At 38.2% G+C, this 13,902-nt stretch overlaps 1 protein-coding gene across 5 annotated transcripts in view; it reads right to left on the bottom strand.

The window, feature by feature from the left end:
• The window catches only part of STAU2 (staufen double-stranded RNA binding protein 2), a 247,285-nt gene that overhangs the window by 106,302 nt on the left and 127,081 nt on the right, over positions 1-13,902 (bottom strand). For all 5 annotated transcript variants that reach the window (XM_074355041.1, XM_074355040.1, XM_010951387.2 and 2 more), the window contains one exon: positions 3,429-3,736. In XM_074355041.1, the coding sequence (XP_074211142.1) occupies positions 3,429-3,736 (308 nt within the window). The remainder of the gene's footprint in view (positions 1-3,428; positions 3,737-13,902) is intronic.

The raw sequence follows: 13,902 nt of genomic DNA on the forward strand, positions 1-13,902 counted from the left end.
TAGTTGAAATGTATTATGTTTGAATTGTATTTGAAAAGAAAGTTTTAAATTTAAATAGATATTTCTAAGCCTTCTACTGACATTCTCATCTTGCTAAAAACGACACGTCTAAAACTCACGATAATGAAAAGCCTCCCTTTAAACACTCCTTGAATTTTATAAAATAAACTAATTACAGTTTAACTGTAAGATAAACTGTAAGATACCAAAGAAGTGCTTCTTTACTTCTTCATGTGAGTAAAACAAATCTAGTTTATCATATTTTACTCTGAAGATTTCAAAAACAACACTGTTCAATGGATGACAATCACAAGGAGGGGCACAGACTAGAAAGTTAAAATTAAATCCATCAAGAAAGGAGAATTTACTAAAACAATTCATTTTAATTTCCAATCTAATCGTTTTTCTAGTGGCTCATTTAAACAATGGTACTGGTTATATTTCATTATACAAAGAAATTTCTAATATAATAAGTATGGAAGAGCATATGAAAGATGCAAAAACTTAGAATAATGTAAATTAGAACACAACAAAACAGAGTCTTCTACTTCAGTTCGAATGCACAGCATTTCAAAAATGTCTCCTCCATAATAATTTTCTTTAAAAAGCTGAATGATTTTGAAACATTCTGGCATTATAATTAAAAGGTATCAAAGAACGCACCAGGAACCCTGAATGCTATGGTTTAACTATATTTCAATTGAATTGTTATGAAATGCATAGACATTATAGAAGCATATCGACTGAGCTGTGCAAAGTCTGAGGTTCACAGAACTGTTGATACAGACTTTATTTTTCTTAAAAAACAATAAATCAATAAGAATATTCAGGTTCTAAAAGAGGATATTTAAAAATGCACTCAATAAAATTTCAAAGAAATAAGTATTCACTTTTGATAGAGATCCAAAAGCTTGCATCTAAAATATGATAAAAACTTTAGGGGAGCCCAAGCAAGGATAAAAGAATTACTGAGAATGTGCAAGAGTTCAGTCATATTCTGACCTGGGAAGTGAGCTTTATTAATAATAACTTTAATTGTATAATAATTTTAATTATTTTATAGATTTAAGCAAAAGGATGTGAGATTAATACCTACACTCTGGTGAGCAAATAAGCTTTCTGTAATTTAAGAATTTCAGTTAAAGAGTGGATAATGAAAAAAATTTAAAAGTTAAAACAACTTAGTTTTCAGTACACTGATATATTTTTTACTTTGTAATACAATATAGCTGTCACATACAATGGCTCTGGTAGGCTTAAATCAAATGTCAATGGGCACAGAAGGCCAGAGAAGAGTTTATACAATATTCCGTAAGCAATAATATCTATTCAGTGTACAATAACAAAATTGTAGAAGCACTAACCTAGAAACACAGAAAAGGAATTTATTGTCCTTAAATTCTAGAAATAAAAATAACACAACAGCATGTAATTGATAACAAGCTGGCCCTATAATTTCTAAACTACAGTCCAATTAAAGCATTTAAGAAACAGAGCAATCTACATGTTTTTTTACCAGGTAAATATACCTGAGAAAGTTACCTATAAAGAAATAGGCTTTAAAACTCTTAACCACAAAGACTCTTCTACTGCGACATTATGAGGATGTGCTGTGTACCTGACGGCACAGGAAGCCATTTCCCACGGACATTCTGTTCACCCACAGCTGCAAGTTGCCGTCCGTCAGCGACACAATATTTCATAACAACACCAAGCTCATTTGACCAAAGAAGCGTCATAATGTTTTAAAACCGTCTGTTTATATTCATTAGTATGTAAAAATCACAGGACACAAATTTGGAAATGTTTAACTTGTCCATAAATAAGAGTATATTAACTCAGCATTAAGCTTAAAAAGGGGGGGGGGGGCTGAGTAGTCAGCCCAGATGTAGGGAAAACAGATTCTACATTTTGACTAAAGGAAAAATATTTTTAAATTACAGTTGTTGTCATTGCCAGGAATTAACAAATAAATATAAATTCAAAAATGTAAGTAGTTCTTCTGGCAGCAAAACAACATCTACCATAATAACATCTCCAAGCAAAAAAATCAGTTGTGAGCTTGAATGCAACTTGTGCTTCATTTCTATAAAAATGCAAATGTAGTGTAACTCTCAGACATTTCTCAGTGACTGGATTTGTAAGTAAACTGAGTTCCTTTTCATTACAGTTTATTTCTAGTTCATCCTATGCAGATTATAGATAGAATTAAAAACAGCTTAGTTTTTTTTCCAGTACTTTAACTGTATGAACCAAGGTCCTTTTATTTTAAACAGTGATTCATTGTTATTCTTAAGGTAAACAACAAAAACAAGTTCTAAAATTTTAAGTCTTAAATTAAGTGTTTAAAATTTCAGGTGACAGAGCCAACAACTGGTAACAGCTTTTTAGAGTTCATAATTAATAGCCTAATTAAAAACACTGATGACTACCTGGCAATAGATTTGAAAGAATCAGGTTTCTGTGAAGGCAACCAAAAAAAAAAAAAAAAAAAAGACTCCCAAAAACACATGATCTTTTCTCTTACACCTAAACTTGTAAAATTTTTATAAATACATGATCATTCTACACAATACAGATCTTCTAGAGCATTTCTAAAGGAAATTACAGCTGTTGATCTTAAGGAATAAGACTAAGATGAAAAAGGGGGTAAAAATAGTGAAATCTGAGGGAACAAAGAATAAATAAGGAAAAAAAGTTTCCATCTCCAAATTCATGCACACAACAAGTGGACTATAAGCCAGTTTCAGACTGCCCGGTGAAACAGAATTGTTGGTATCATCCGAGGCAGGTACCATCCCAGATGGTTCAAACACGATCCAGTAAAACAATATATGTTTTATGCCTCAAACAACTAGAAAGCATTTATTATTGTTCTAACATCATGTTTAATTAACTCCTAAGATAATAGACTTCGAGGACGTTGTACCTTAATGTTATACCTGAATCACCACTAACAATAGAATACCAAATTCAAAACTGCTATGAAACTAAAATCATCATTAGAAAAACTCAACCTTACTGTAAAATGAGGGAGAACTGAGTGCTAAATACTAATACCAAATGTATTAAGGCAAAATTTTTGTTTGTGGAAGGGAGTGAGAGAACAGATACACCCAATCAAGACCAACCAGAAAGACACAAAAGAGAATGAAAAATGTAAAAAAGAAAAAAAAAAAAAAAAAAAGAGGAAGAAGGAAATGGAGGAGAGCCAGGCAGCAAAAGAATTACTGGAGAGAATGAAAAAATTTTTACATGAGGCATGTGCACATGGTTCGTTTTTCTGTCCTCCGTGTTCCTAATCATTTTCAATGTAAGTGGCATACAAGTTACACCAGCAGGCAAGAATGAGCTTTCTGATGGATAGAGATGGAGGATCTGGGGCTAATGAATTGCTTTGTTTTCTTGTTTTTGCTTTTAATTCATACCTGAAAGCCTTGAATCCTTGCTAAATATTCCAGTTGTTTTGAAGGTTGTACTGGAGAACAAGGGGGAGTAGGAGAACTTCCTTTTAAACCTATGGCTTCAGCTGTAGGAGGTGCTCCATTCATAAGGAGTTCCCTGGCAATTGTGGCTGAACTATTCGATGTGGGAGATATACTGAAGAAAGAGCTTGAGGGTTGGTTCATATCTTTGGGTGACAAATAGCCTAGAGTAGTGCCAGAGATTACTTTGTGGCGGCTGGCTTCCATCTCTTGATAAACATCAGGAGACAAATGAAGAATTCCTTTTGGAGCTATAAGTAAAATAAAGGGACATTGTTATTACACTTAAAATAATTGAAATAGAAACATGTTACAGCATTATTAATGCAAGGATTTCACTTGGTACGGTGACAAAGCAATGAGACACTGTCCATTGAGCATCTTCCCCAAAATTGCAGAGGCAACTGCAGTCTCCTGTTTGTATGTTTCAATATGCCTAAAATCATTAGTTTAAGAAATCCACAAAAGTGACTTCGGGCAAAGTGTATGTGGTAGGCAAGCTGCGGAGGAACAGGGCTAACTGATGTGTGGAAGTACAATGGGGGATAAAGTTAGGAATGTGCATGGTCTTTACCCTGCAATTTAATGTCTTATGTTCTCATAACAGACACAAAATCCCTAACATATGCAGCAAGTGACCCACAGTAGGTAAAACGAAGGTTGGGTCAGTCCAAATCGTCTGAGGAACAAACTCACATATCAGTGGCCCACTGGTGTTCTCCTCTCCACAAGGATGTCCCACTGTCAACTCTACCTCATGAACATGTCACGAAGTGACAGAGCATCTTCTTCCCCAAACTGTCTATCTGGCTTATCCCATCATGGTACCGCTATCTATCTGCTCAGTTGCTCAACCGAGGCTCCTGGCAACCATCTTCGACTCAGTCTGTCTCTGCGTCATCAAGTGCACTAGTTCAGGCCAGGCCAGGCCCAGGTTCTGTTACCAAGAGGAGGGAGCCTGGGGCTGTGTCATCCGTTGGTGGGGCCGCAGGCATATACAAGCACTTTCCTTTGACTACTACCTGTCCCAGGGATGTTTCAAACCACATTTCACGCTGCTTGTTCTAACATATGTGGATTAGGTATTAACAACTCTCAAATCATGATGTTATCTTTTACGCTTCCTGATAAATCACCACTTCTGGCGAATGTGCTCTGACAGACACAACTTAATTCCCTTGGTCTTGCTCCTCCCTGTCCCCCCGTTAACTTCCTGATTCAGGCCCTCAGTGTTTCTCGCCCGGGCTACTGTGACCCTCACTAAGAGGTTTCATGGCTACTAGTCCCCCCAGTGTCTATTTCCCAAAATGGATTCTGTAACATAGTCCCCATATACAATGGTTCCATGATAAATTAAATATGGGAAATAATGCAAATGATATTACACATAAACATCCCTTTTGGAGGATTAAAATGTACACTAGCAAAGCAAAGACTCCAAGAAGTCCAAAAGAACACAAATCTATTCAAACCAGGATTTCCCAAATTTATTTTATACCCAGGCTTTTCACATAACATTAATAACACCTAACACTTTGGGAACTGCTAAGGCTAGCCATTCTTTTACTTTAAAGTCTTTACTGGCTCCTCATCCCTTGAGCTATAAAATCAAACTCTTAAAGATGACTTAGGAAGCCCTTAACAATCTGGCTCCCTCACCTCTCTATCCTCATCTACTAAGATCTTCAGGAAGAGCCACGCTCCAGTCGTGCAAATATAGGCGCACTTCTTCCAACACTCTGGCCCGTTGGAGGCCATCAGATCTTTATTTCCACTGCTCGGTCACACACACGCACATGCACACACCCCACAGTTAAGCTCCTACCGCTAGGTTCCAGGCACTAACGAATACTGTCCTGACTCAAGTCACACACTTCGTCCCTGGGAGAGGAAACTGGAAGAGATGGGTAACACAATGTGGGAGGTGCCCCTGCAGAGATGGGTTAGGGAGCAGTGGCAATCTGGAAGGAGAAGCACTCGGAGCTCGGGAAAGGCTTCCTGGAGACAGGTGATACTGACAGCAGATTTCAAGGGATGAGAGGAATCAGGCCAAGGAAGGAGAGAACTGAAGGCAGAGGGAGACACGAGCAAATGCAGGGGTCAGCAGTGTGCTCCAGGGAACCTCAACTCTCAAGCAGAAAGAGGGAGGTGGAAACTGTCAAAAGGTGAAGGGGGAGGCAAGAAGGGGCCAAGCTCCAGGGGACTTGATCCCAACGGCATTAAAACATACCAGAGTTGTTTTTAAAAAATAATTTATAGAGCTTAAAATAATATAGCAATTCTATTTTATGGATTTATTTTATGCCTTTGTGTTAGCTTTATAATCAGGAAGAAATTTCAATAAAAATTTTAAAAAGAAAACATATACATTGGGAAAAAGTACAGATAGCCAGAGGAAACTACTTTTAATATTTTGCTTTAAAAACATACTTTTAGTCCTTTTTCCTATACACTTGTTAACTTTGAAAAATAAGTTAAAACACAGAAATACCATATGATCCTTTTGTTGTTTACAGAATAAAATACTTCTACTAATAATTTTAAAGCTTAAAATTTCATTGTATGAATTGTTTCCTTAGACAATTCTGCATTGTTGGACATCTAATTTATTTCTTTTTTTGCAATTAAAACGACAATACACTTTTTTTTTGGAAATTAACCCTTATTCACATGAAAATTGACTTCTTTAACTTAGAAGCAGAGCTGCTAGTTCAAAGAACATGCATGTAAGTTTTTTTGACACTAACAAATTGCTCCAAGTTGGTACAAACAACTCCAATAGCTGTCCCAATGTCACACTTCTGTATTAATATATGAAAGTTTCTTTTTCCTATTTTGGTATTGGATATTGTTTAAAAAAAAATCTTTGCCACTGCTCTCTGTTAGCGTAGAAAGTGGTGAAGATTTTTTAATAATAATATCCAATACCAAAATAGGAACAAATGTATTTGTAGCCCCTGAATTCGATCATCAATGGCCAATGGTTTAATCACTCATGCCTATGGAACGGAACTCCACAAAACCCCCTCAGCGATGAGGTTTACAAAGCTTCTGAGTTTCGAACACATCCGTATGCTGGGAGCGGGGTGCTCCCCAACTCCATGGGAACAGAAGCCTCTATGCTCTAGACCTTTTTGGGTCTCTTCCTGTGTACCTCTTCGTCTGGCTTTTCATTTTATATCCTTTATAATAAACCAGTGATAGTAAGAATCTTTCTGCATTCTGTGAGCTGTTTTAGCAAATTATCAAACTTGAGAAGGGGGTTGTAGGAAACCCTTGAATTTATAGCCAGTTGGTCAGAAGGACAGGTGGCAACATGGGACTTATGACTGGTATCTCAAGTAGGGCATCTTGTGGGACTGCGCCCTTACCCTGGGGGGGGGGGGGTCTGCACTAATTCCAGGCAGTGTCAGAACTGAATTGTAGGACACCCTATTAGTGCCTGGAAAGTTGGAGAATTGGTTGGTAGGGGCAAAAAGATCTCTATACATTTGGTATCAGAAGTCCAGTAAAAACTATGTCAACACTGATCAAACTGTACATATGATGTGGAATGTACTGTACTTCAATTGTACCTCAACAAAGTTGTAAAAATATTTGCCAATTTGATTAAGTGAAATGTATTTTTTCACTAGGTGCACAGATACCAAAAGTTAATTCTTATTTAAAGAATAACTTAATGTGTGACTCTAAATTCTAGACTCAATTTAAGAAATCAAGAAACTAACAGCATTATTTCAGCACTGTTATTACACAGCAGTAATGGGCTGCCAACAGCAATATTATAAAGCAACAAAAATGCTCCCCCAACACTCAAGAGAGGCATTACATCACAGTATAAGAACTCATGCAGAGTTCAGGCTCCCTTATTCTGCAGTAATGCCCGCACTGACTTTCCTTCATAAATAAAGAAGATTCCTTTCTACAGAGCTCAACTAATATAATAGTCATTGAAGGGGCGTAAAGATACTTGTGGATTTATGTGGTCAACTACCAAATGATTTTCAACGTGAGCATTAGTAACAGCGTCTATGGATTAGACACAATTCATATAGGATCCTTCTGTTGTAAATTTAAGTCACTTTTCAGTAGAGTCAAGACCTAAAAGTAGAATCAAAGAGGAATTTAGGGAATGCATATTTAAGGACTTTCAACTGCCTCCTGAAAAACTATATCAATTTATACTTCCATTAGCAGTGTGCGACTCAACTTGTTTCCCCACACTTCTGTAGAAATAGGTTTAGTTATTCTGAATCATTTCTGCCACTTCAACACCTCATTGTTATCCTAACTGATCACTGTGCAAACTTTTTCTCATGTGACCACCTTGGTCACATGCCTTTCTTCCCTGTTGGTTCTGACCTCAGTTTTGCTCATGGACATGGAAGGCATTCCCTTCCTCAGGCTTGTTACATCGGTCATAGTCACCCTCCAACTGCAGGTGTCCCGAACCCATTCTCCCATCATCAATCCTTCGTCCCGGATTGTGCCTTTGATGCTCCCATCCTAGTGCTGTCGATCTGTAACCACCGCACACGGCTACACCAGACACAAGACTGGCACTAATCTAGCACTTTACATGCATTATCTCCTTTAATCCCCACAACCACCATATGAAGTGGGTTTTTATTTCTTTACATTAGAGATGAAAAAACTGAAGCACAGAAAAGTCATGAAACAGCCAAGGCTGTATGGATAATGAGTAGCGATGCTGGATTTTTAACTCCAGGTTGTCTGTCACGAGAGCCTGGATACCTAATCAGTACATTAAATGGAATCCTAAAAGACGAATTTGGGAACAAAATGCAATGTCCAGCCAGTTCCAAACATGCAGGTGAAATCCAGGAAGTAAACTCCCTGCCTGGGGTGTGCCCACATTGGCTCCACAGTTGATCCACGTCGTCATGATTGTGCTAAGTATTCCAGAGACGGCCTCACCAAAATCTCCGTGAATTGTTTGAAGTACACACAGGACTTCAGAAGCCCAAACTTGCCAGGGACTGTGACGCTTATACATGAAGAACACCAGGCCATGGGGACCATTTTACTTGTTTTTCCCACTAGGTTTCTGCTTCTCGCAAATGGATACGTAAACCTTCCGGCCCGCAAAGCCTCCAGCAGCATTTTCGTGGAGCTCTAGTTCCTACTGGAGGAGTCATAGAGAATACTGTGAATTGAGATCTTCTAAAAGGTTTTATCACACGCACTGATAAGCAAACTTAGTGGACCCTTGCCTTTTGATATTCACGAATGTCAGGACTCTGCCAGGGAGGCTGAAGAACACAAATGCTGATGAGTAGTAAGTGGTATCAGGGGTATCAGAACAACAGCGCAAGCCAACGTAGCAAGAAAGATAACACTACTTCCCTGGTACAAGTGATTAATGCCAGTCTACAAACACGGATTTCTCTGCGAGTCCATGGAATGAGTGCAGAGCTACTGCTTCATAAAATGAATTTGTCATTTCTTATACCAAAGCTCTGTGAGAAAAATCTTACTGAGTGTTTCCGTAAGTCAGCTTGAATTCCTGCCACAATACTGTTGGACAAAATCTTTTGTTTATAAATACTCAAATACCCAACAATACTCCCTACTCCTGTCATGGTGAGTTTTTCATAACAGAAAAATTATAATTCATATAGAGGTAAAATACTTTTGTAAATGAGAGAAAGAGCAGAAATGGTGGTGGCTTCTTCTGATTGAGATTTAGCATATGTGGGTAGACTAGTTCTATATACCATCATGGATGATTTATCAAAATTTAAGAAGAAAGTCAATTATTTGTATGTTTTGAAAGCTGATGCCTCAGAATTTTATTCCTTCTTTGATCAGATAGACATTTTGTTTAGTACTATGTCAGAAGTCAAGTCCTGCTTCCTGGATGGCATCAATTATCTTAAAACACACCCATTTTTTGGGAAATGTGTGCCTGCTAATTTAGAACTGGATATCTGAAGAGTTATTTGGTTGCTACTGGCAAATAGATTCTTAATGAGTCTTTTTTCCCCAATCTTCTTTTGTCTAAAGTTTCAAGTGGCAGCCAGGTATAAATATGTTATGTGACTGCTTTCCTGTTGGTAAAAGTCCACCTTTCCTAGCATTTGCTACTCATTAAATTTGTGTGTCCTGATGGTGACAAAATCTTTCTAACCTGTTCAATAAACCTTATCTTTAAAATTCAAAAAAAAAAAAACAATTAAAAAAATTCTTAAAACCTAGAAAATGAACTGCTGGCTCAAAACAGGAAATTTAAGAAAAGGATGAGCAAGAACAGCAAGATTTATCAGTTTGATAATGATTTTAAAAAATCATTTATATGAAAACTCACAAAATCCAAGCAAGGTCTGTAGTCTAGATCACTGTATTGTACCTACGTCAGTTTCCTGGTTTTGATCAGGTACTACGATCATGTAATATGTCACCACTGGGAGAAGCTGAGTGATGATGGGTACACACCACCTCTCTGTACCATTTCTACAACTTGAAAAAGTTTTAAATCCCCAATTACATGAAAGCACTGTTTTGCTGCTGTGGGCCTCTCCCTGTACAAGGCAGTGTGAGAACAAGGCAGTGTGAGAAATCAAGGTGGGGAGGGCAGTGGCACTGATCCTAGAGGTGGCACTGGTCCCAGATGCAGCCCTGAGGAAAAGCAGGCATGGCAATGTGTTCTCCTCGAGTCTGCAACTTTGGCCACTGCCTCACCTCGTGTGCAGCCCTGGCTCCCCAGGCTCTAGCTGCTTGACCTTTGGTTCCGTTAAAGTAAGGGAGATCCTGATGGCAGTGTGGGTCCCAGGGCTGGGGTTCTGATCTTTGTCAGGGAAGCCTGTAGTCATTTATTAGGTGAGAGCATATGTGACCCAAGAAGGAAGCTACTGGACTACTATGGTTGTTCTCCTGGAGTGCAGGGGTAGACAATCCAAGCTGTCAGGCTGTTAGGATCTCCGAAATCTCCCCTTCCCATAGCCTTGTTGTTGAGATGCAATGGAACAGGCAGCTATTTTTATGGGACCTAACCTCTCCTTTCCCACACAGCTCAATATCCATCTGGTCTTCCAGCCAAGGGCCTTGGGTCCCTGGTTCTGTCTAATTTTAAGCTAATTAAGTTAATAATACAAAATTTGAAGAAAACTTCTGAAAATTAAACTGAAAAAGGAAAATATTGACTAAGAGCAATACAATGAAAAAATAAAACAAACAGGTGAATAATTTGTTAGAAGTTTCTTTTTCAGGTCAGTCTCAGAATCACCTTGGAAGGTAAAGTCTCAACTTGGCAAAAATCTGGTCATATCTCATGGTCTAGATGAGATTAAAACTGTCTAGATTAAAAGAAACAGCTACACTTAAATAAGAGTCATTACTGAACAAATGAGCAAAATGATGTATTTTAATGTGCTTAAAAAGCATAACTTAAATCAGTGGTGAAAATTAACCTTGTTCTTGCCCTTAGAGTTGGATGAAAGCACTAATTTTGTTAATTTGCGGATTTTATAGGGGTTTTGGGGCTACATTTAACATGATGTATGTGGTAAGTTGTTAATTTGGTGAATGCTTATGAATAAAATTACTGACGAAGAACTTTTTGGAAGATATGCAAGGCTTGTGGCGAGCACAGTACCAAGAGGGAAGAGTGCTTAGTGCGGTCCTGTCCGCAAAGACGGAGCCCCCGGGCAGAGCCCCGGCAGGACCGCGGCAGCCAGCTCACCTAACAGCGACTGCGCCTGGACTGTATCAGCTGTGTGACTGGGTGGGGGTGGGGGGTCAACAAAATGGTAAATGATCAATTTTCTTTAGAAAAACAAAAAGAACAATAACAGCAACAAAAAGGTTTTATGAATATTCATCTTTTATAAGGAACCAATTTGAAATGAACTGGGCAATCCTTGTTCTGCTACACAAATGTGCACCAGCTTAGCCAAAGAAAGGGGCTCGGCAGAGTTTGCAAACCCAGGGTTGAACTGTTATTTTTTTCTGTAAAAGAGAAAAGTAAAAAGTATTCAATGATAATAAACAATAACCTGAATGTGGTGAATAAACTCACCATTCATCTTAATAGTAAAGAAGGTCTCACATAGTTTGGCTTATAGAGAAGAAATGTGTTCAAGGCTCAACATTTTCAATTAAGACAGAACTGTGAGTATTTCTCCTGAGACAGAACTTTTGCAGTGGTAATGAAGTTTGAGAGCAGCTTGTGAAGATAATGAGTCATGTCTGACTGTTAGTTTATTTAGTTTATTCAAATGGGATAAAAACATTGCTGGTAAATGAACATGGTTTTAGTTATCTTTAGTTATCTTTCTTCACAGAAAAAATCCGTTAGTGACTATTTCCCTAAGACTGTAAAAAATACTGAAAAATGGATTATGTAAACTTGCCGCAGGACACAAATGACCAATCTCTCAGCAAGAGACACACACCAAGAAGTGTGGCACAGCAGCTCCAGCACCGCTCCACACTCCTCTGCCAGCGTCCTGAGCACCCGTTACAGAGGGCACACAAAATGGAAGGAACCACAGCTAAGACTCACACAGTCCTCACCAGAGAGCAGGCTTTACATACACAGCTCAGTAACCCTCACGATGACCCTACGAAGCAGGGATTATGATGAGCCCCATCTTACAGCTGAAGGCCCTGAGGCACAGAGAGGTTATGTGACTTGCTCAGAGTTTTAGTAAAGGGTCAGCGCTGGGACTGCACAGCACAGGGAACTATACTTAATATCTCGTGATAACCTATAATGGAAAAGAATCTGAGAAAGAATACATACACACACACACACATACACACACAGAGCCCTCTCCTCTGTTTGCTCACGGGATGGAAGTTCATGTCAGGAAAGGCAAACCAAGAACACCAGAGACTCCCTCCCCTGCCCACACAGCAAGGGAGCCACTCTCAGGGAAGTAGGCCACTGCCCCCGTCCCCACTCTGGAACCGTGACTCAGAAATTCTGCCCAGAGGTGAGGTAGTCCATAAGAACAGAGCTCTGATGCTTTCCCAAAGGGACTGACTTTATTTGAAATGGAATGTGGGGAAGTTCAAGCCTAAGGACACTCCTGAAAACTCTGGAGATTTTGGCAGTAAGCAGTTCAGTGGAGTCTGGTAGCTTCCGGAAAAGTACAGCAAGTTACAATGTAAACCTGCTAATTTCCCAGAAAGAACCAGGGAAAGAGACAGCTAAGAAGAGTGCCCTTGGGGTCAGAATAAATCTGAAATACTGGCCTCAAAAAACTATTCTGAAAAGGGTAATTTATAATCCAAATCTAATTAAATCATAATGAGAACAATTTATGTCCAAGAAAACAAAAGGGCTATATGCCAGCAATCAGTGGATCCTAGCAGCTATGTGTTATACTAACAGATGCAGAAAGCTTAACAGAGATCAGCTAACAGTAGGGAAAAAGAGAGCCCTACTAAATCTGTCATCCATGTGAGCATGAGCTGCTGAAGATGCTCCCTCTGAGAGGTGACATCAAAGGTATCATTGTGCAAGAAAAATGAACATCACAAAAACAGTTCAGCTCTTCCTCTAAAACCAGGAACAAGGCAACAAGGATCCCCACTTCCGACACTTCTATTCAACAAATACCGGAAGCTCTAACCAGAGCAATTAGGCAAGAAAAAGAAATAGAAGGCATGCATGTTGGAAAAGAAGTAAAATTATCTCTACTTGCAGATTATATCATCCTCTATGTAGAAAACATGAAAGATTCCACACACAAAAAATCTGTTAGAATAAATGAATTTGGCAAAGTAGCAAGATATAAAGTCAACACACAAAAATCAGTTGTTTTTCTATACAATAAACAATCTGAAAAGGAAATTATGAAAACAATTACATTTATAATAGTATCAAAAAGAATAAAATATTTAGGAATTATCTTAACTAAGAAGGTAAAAACTTGTACACTGAAAATTATAAAGCACTGCTGAAAGAAATTAAAGAAAACAAATAAATGGAAAGAGATCCTGTGTTCATGGACTGTGAAATATAATGCTATTAAAATGGTCATACTACCAAAACAATCTATAGATTCAATGCAATTCCTAACTAAATCCCAGAGGCATTTTTTACAGAAATTTAAAAAATTCTAAAATTTATATGGACTACAAAAGACCTTGAATAGCCAAGTCAATTTTGAGAAAGGAGAATAAAGCTGGAGGCATCATACTTATTGATTTGAAAATATATTACAAAGCTATAGTAATCAAAACACTAGGGTACTAGCATAAATACAGACATACAGACCAACTGAACAGATTAGAGAGCCACACATATATGGTCAACTGATCTTCAACACTACCAAGACTACATAATGAGGAAAGAACAGTCTCTTTAACAGATGGGAAATCTGGATATCTACATGGGCAAAGACACATTTTTCAGAAAGAATAGACATTTCCTCAAAGATGACATACA

This window comes from Camelus bactrianus, chromosome 29 (assembly GCF_048773025.1).
Source record: "Camelus bactrianus isolate YW-2024 breed Bactrian camel chromosome 29, ASM4877302v1, whole genome shotgun sequence".
Classification (NCBI taxonomy): Eukaryota; Metazoa; Chordata; class Mammalia; order Artiodactyla; family Camelidae; genus Camelus; species Camelus bactrianus.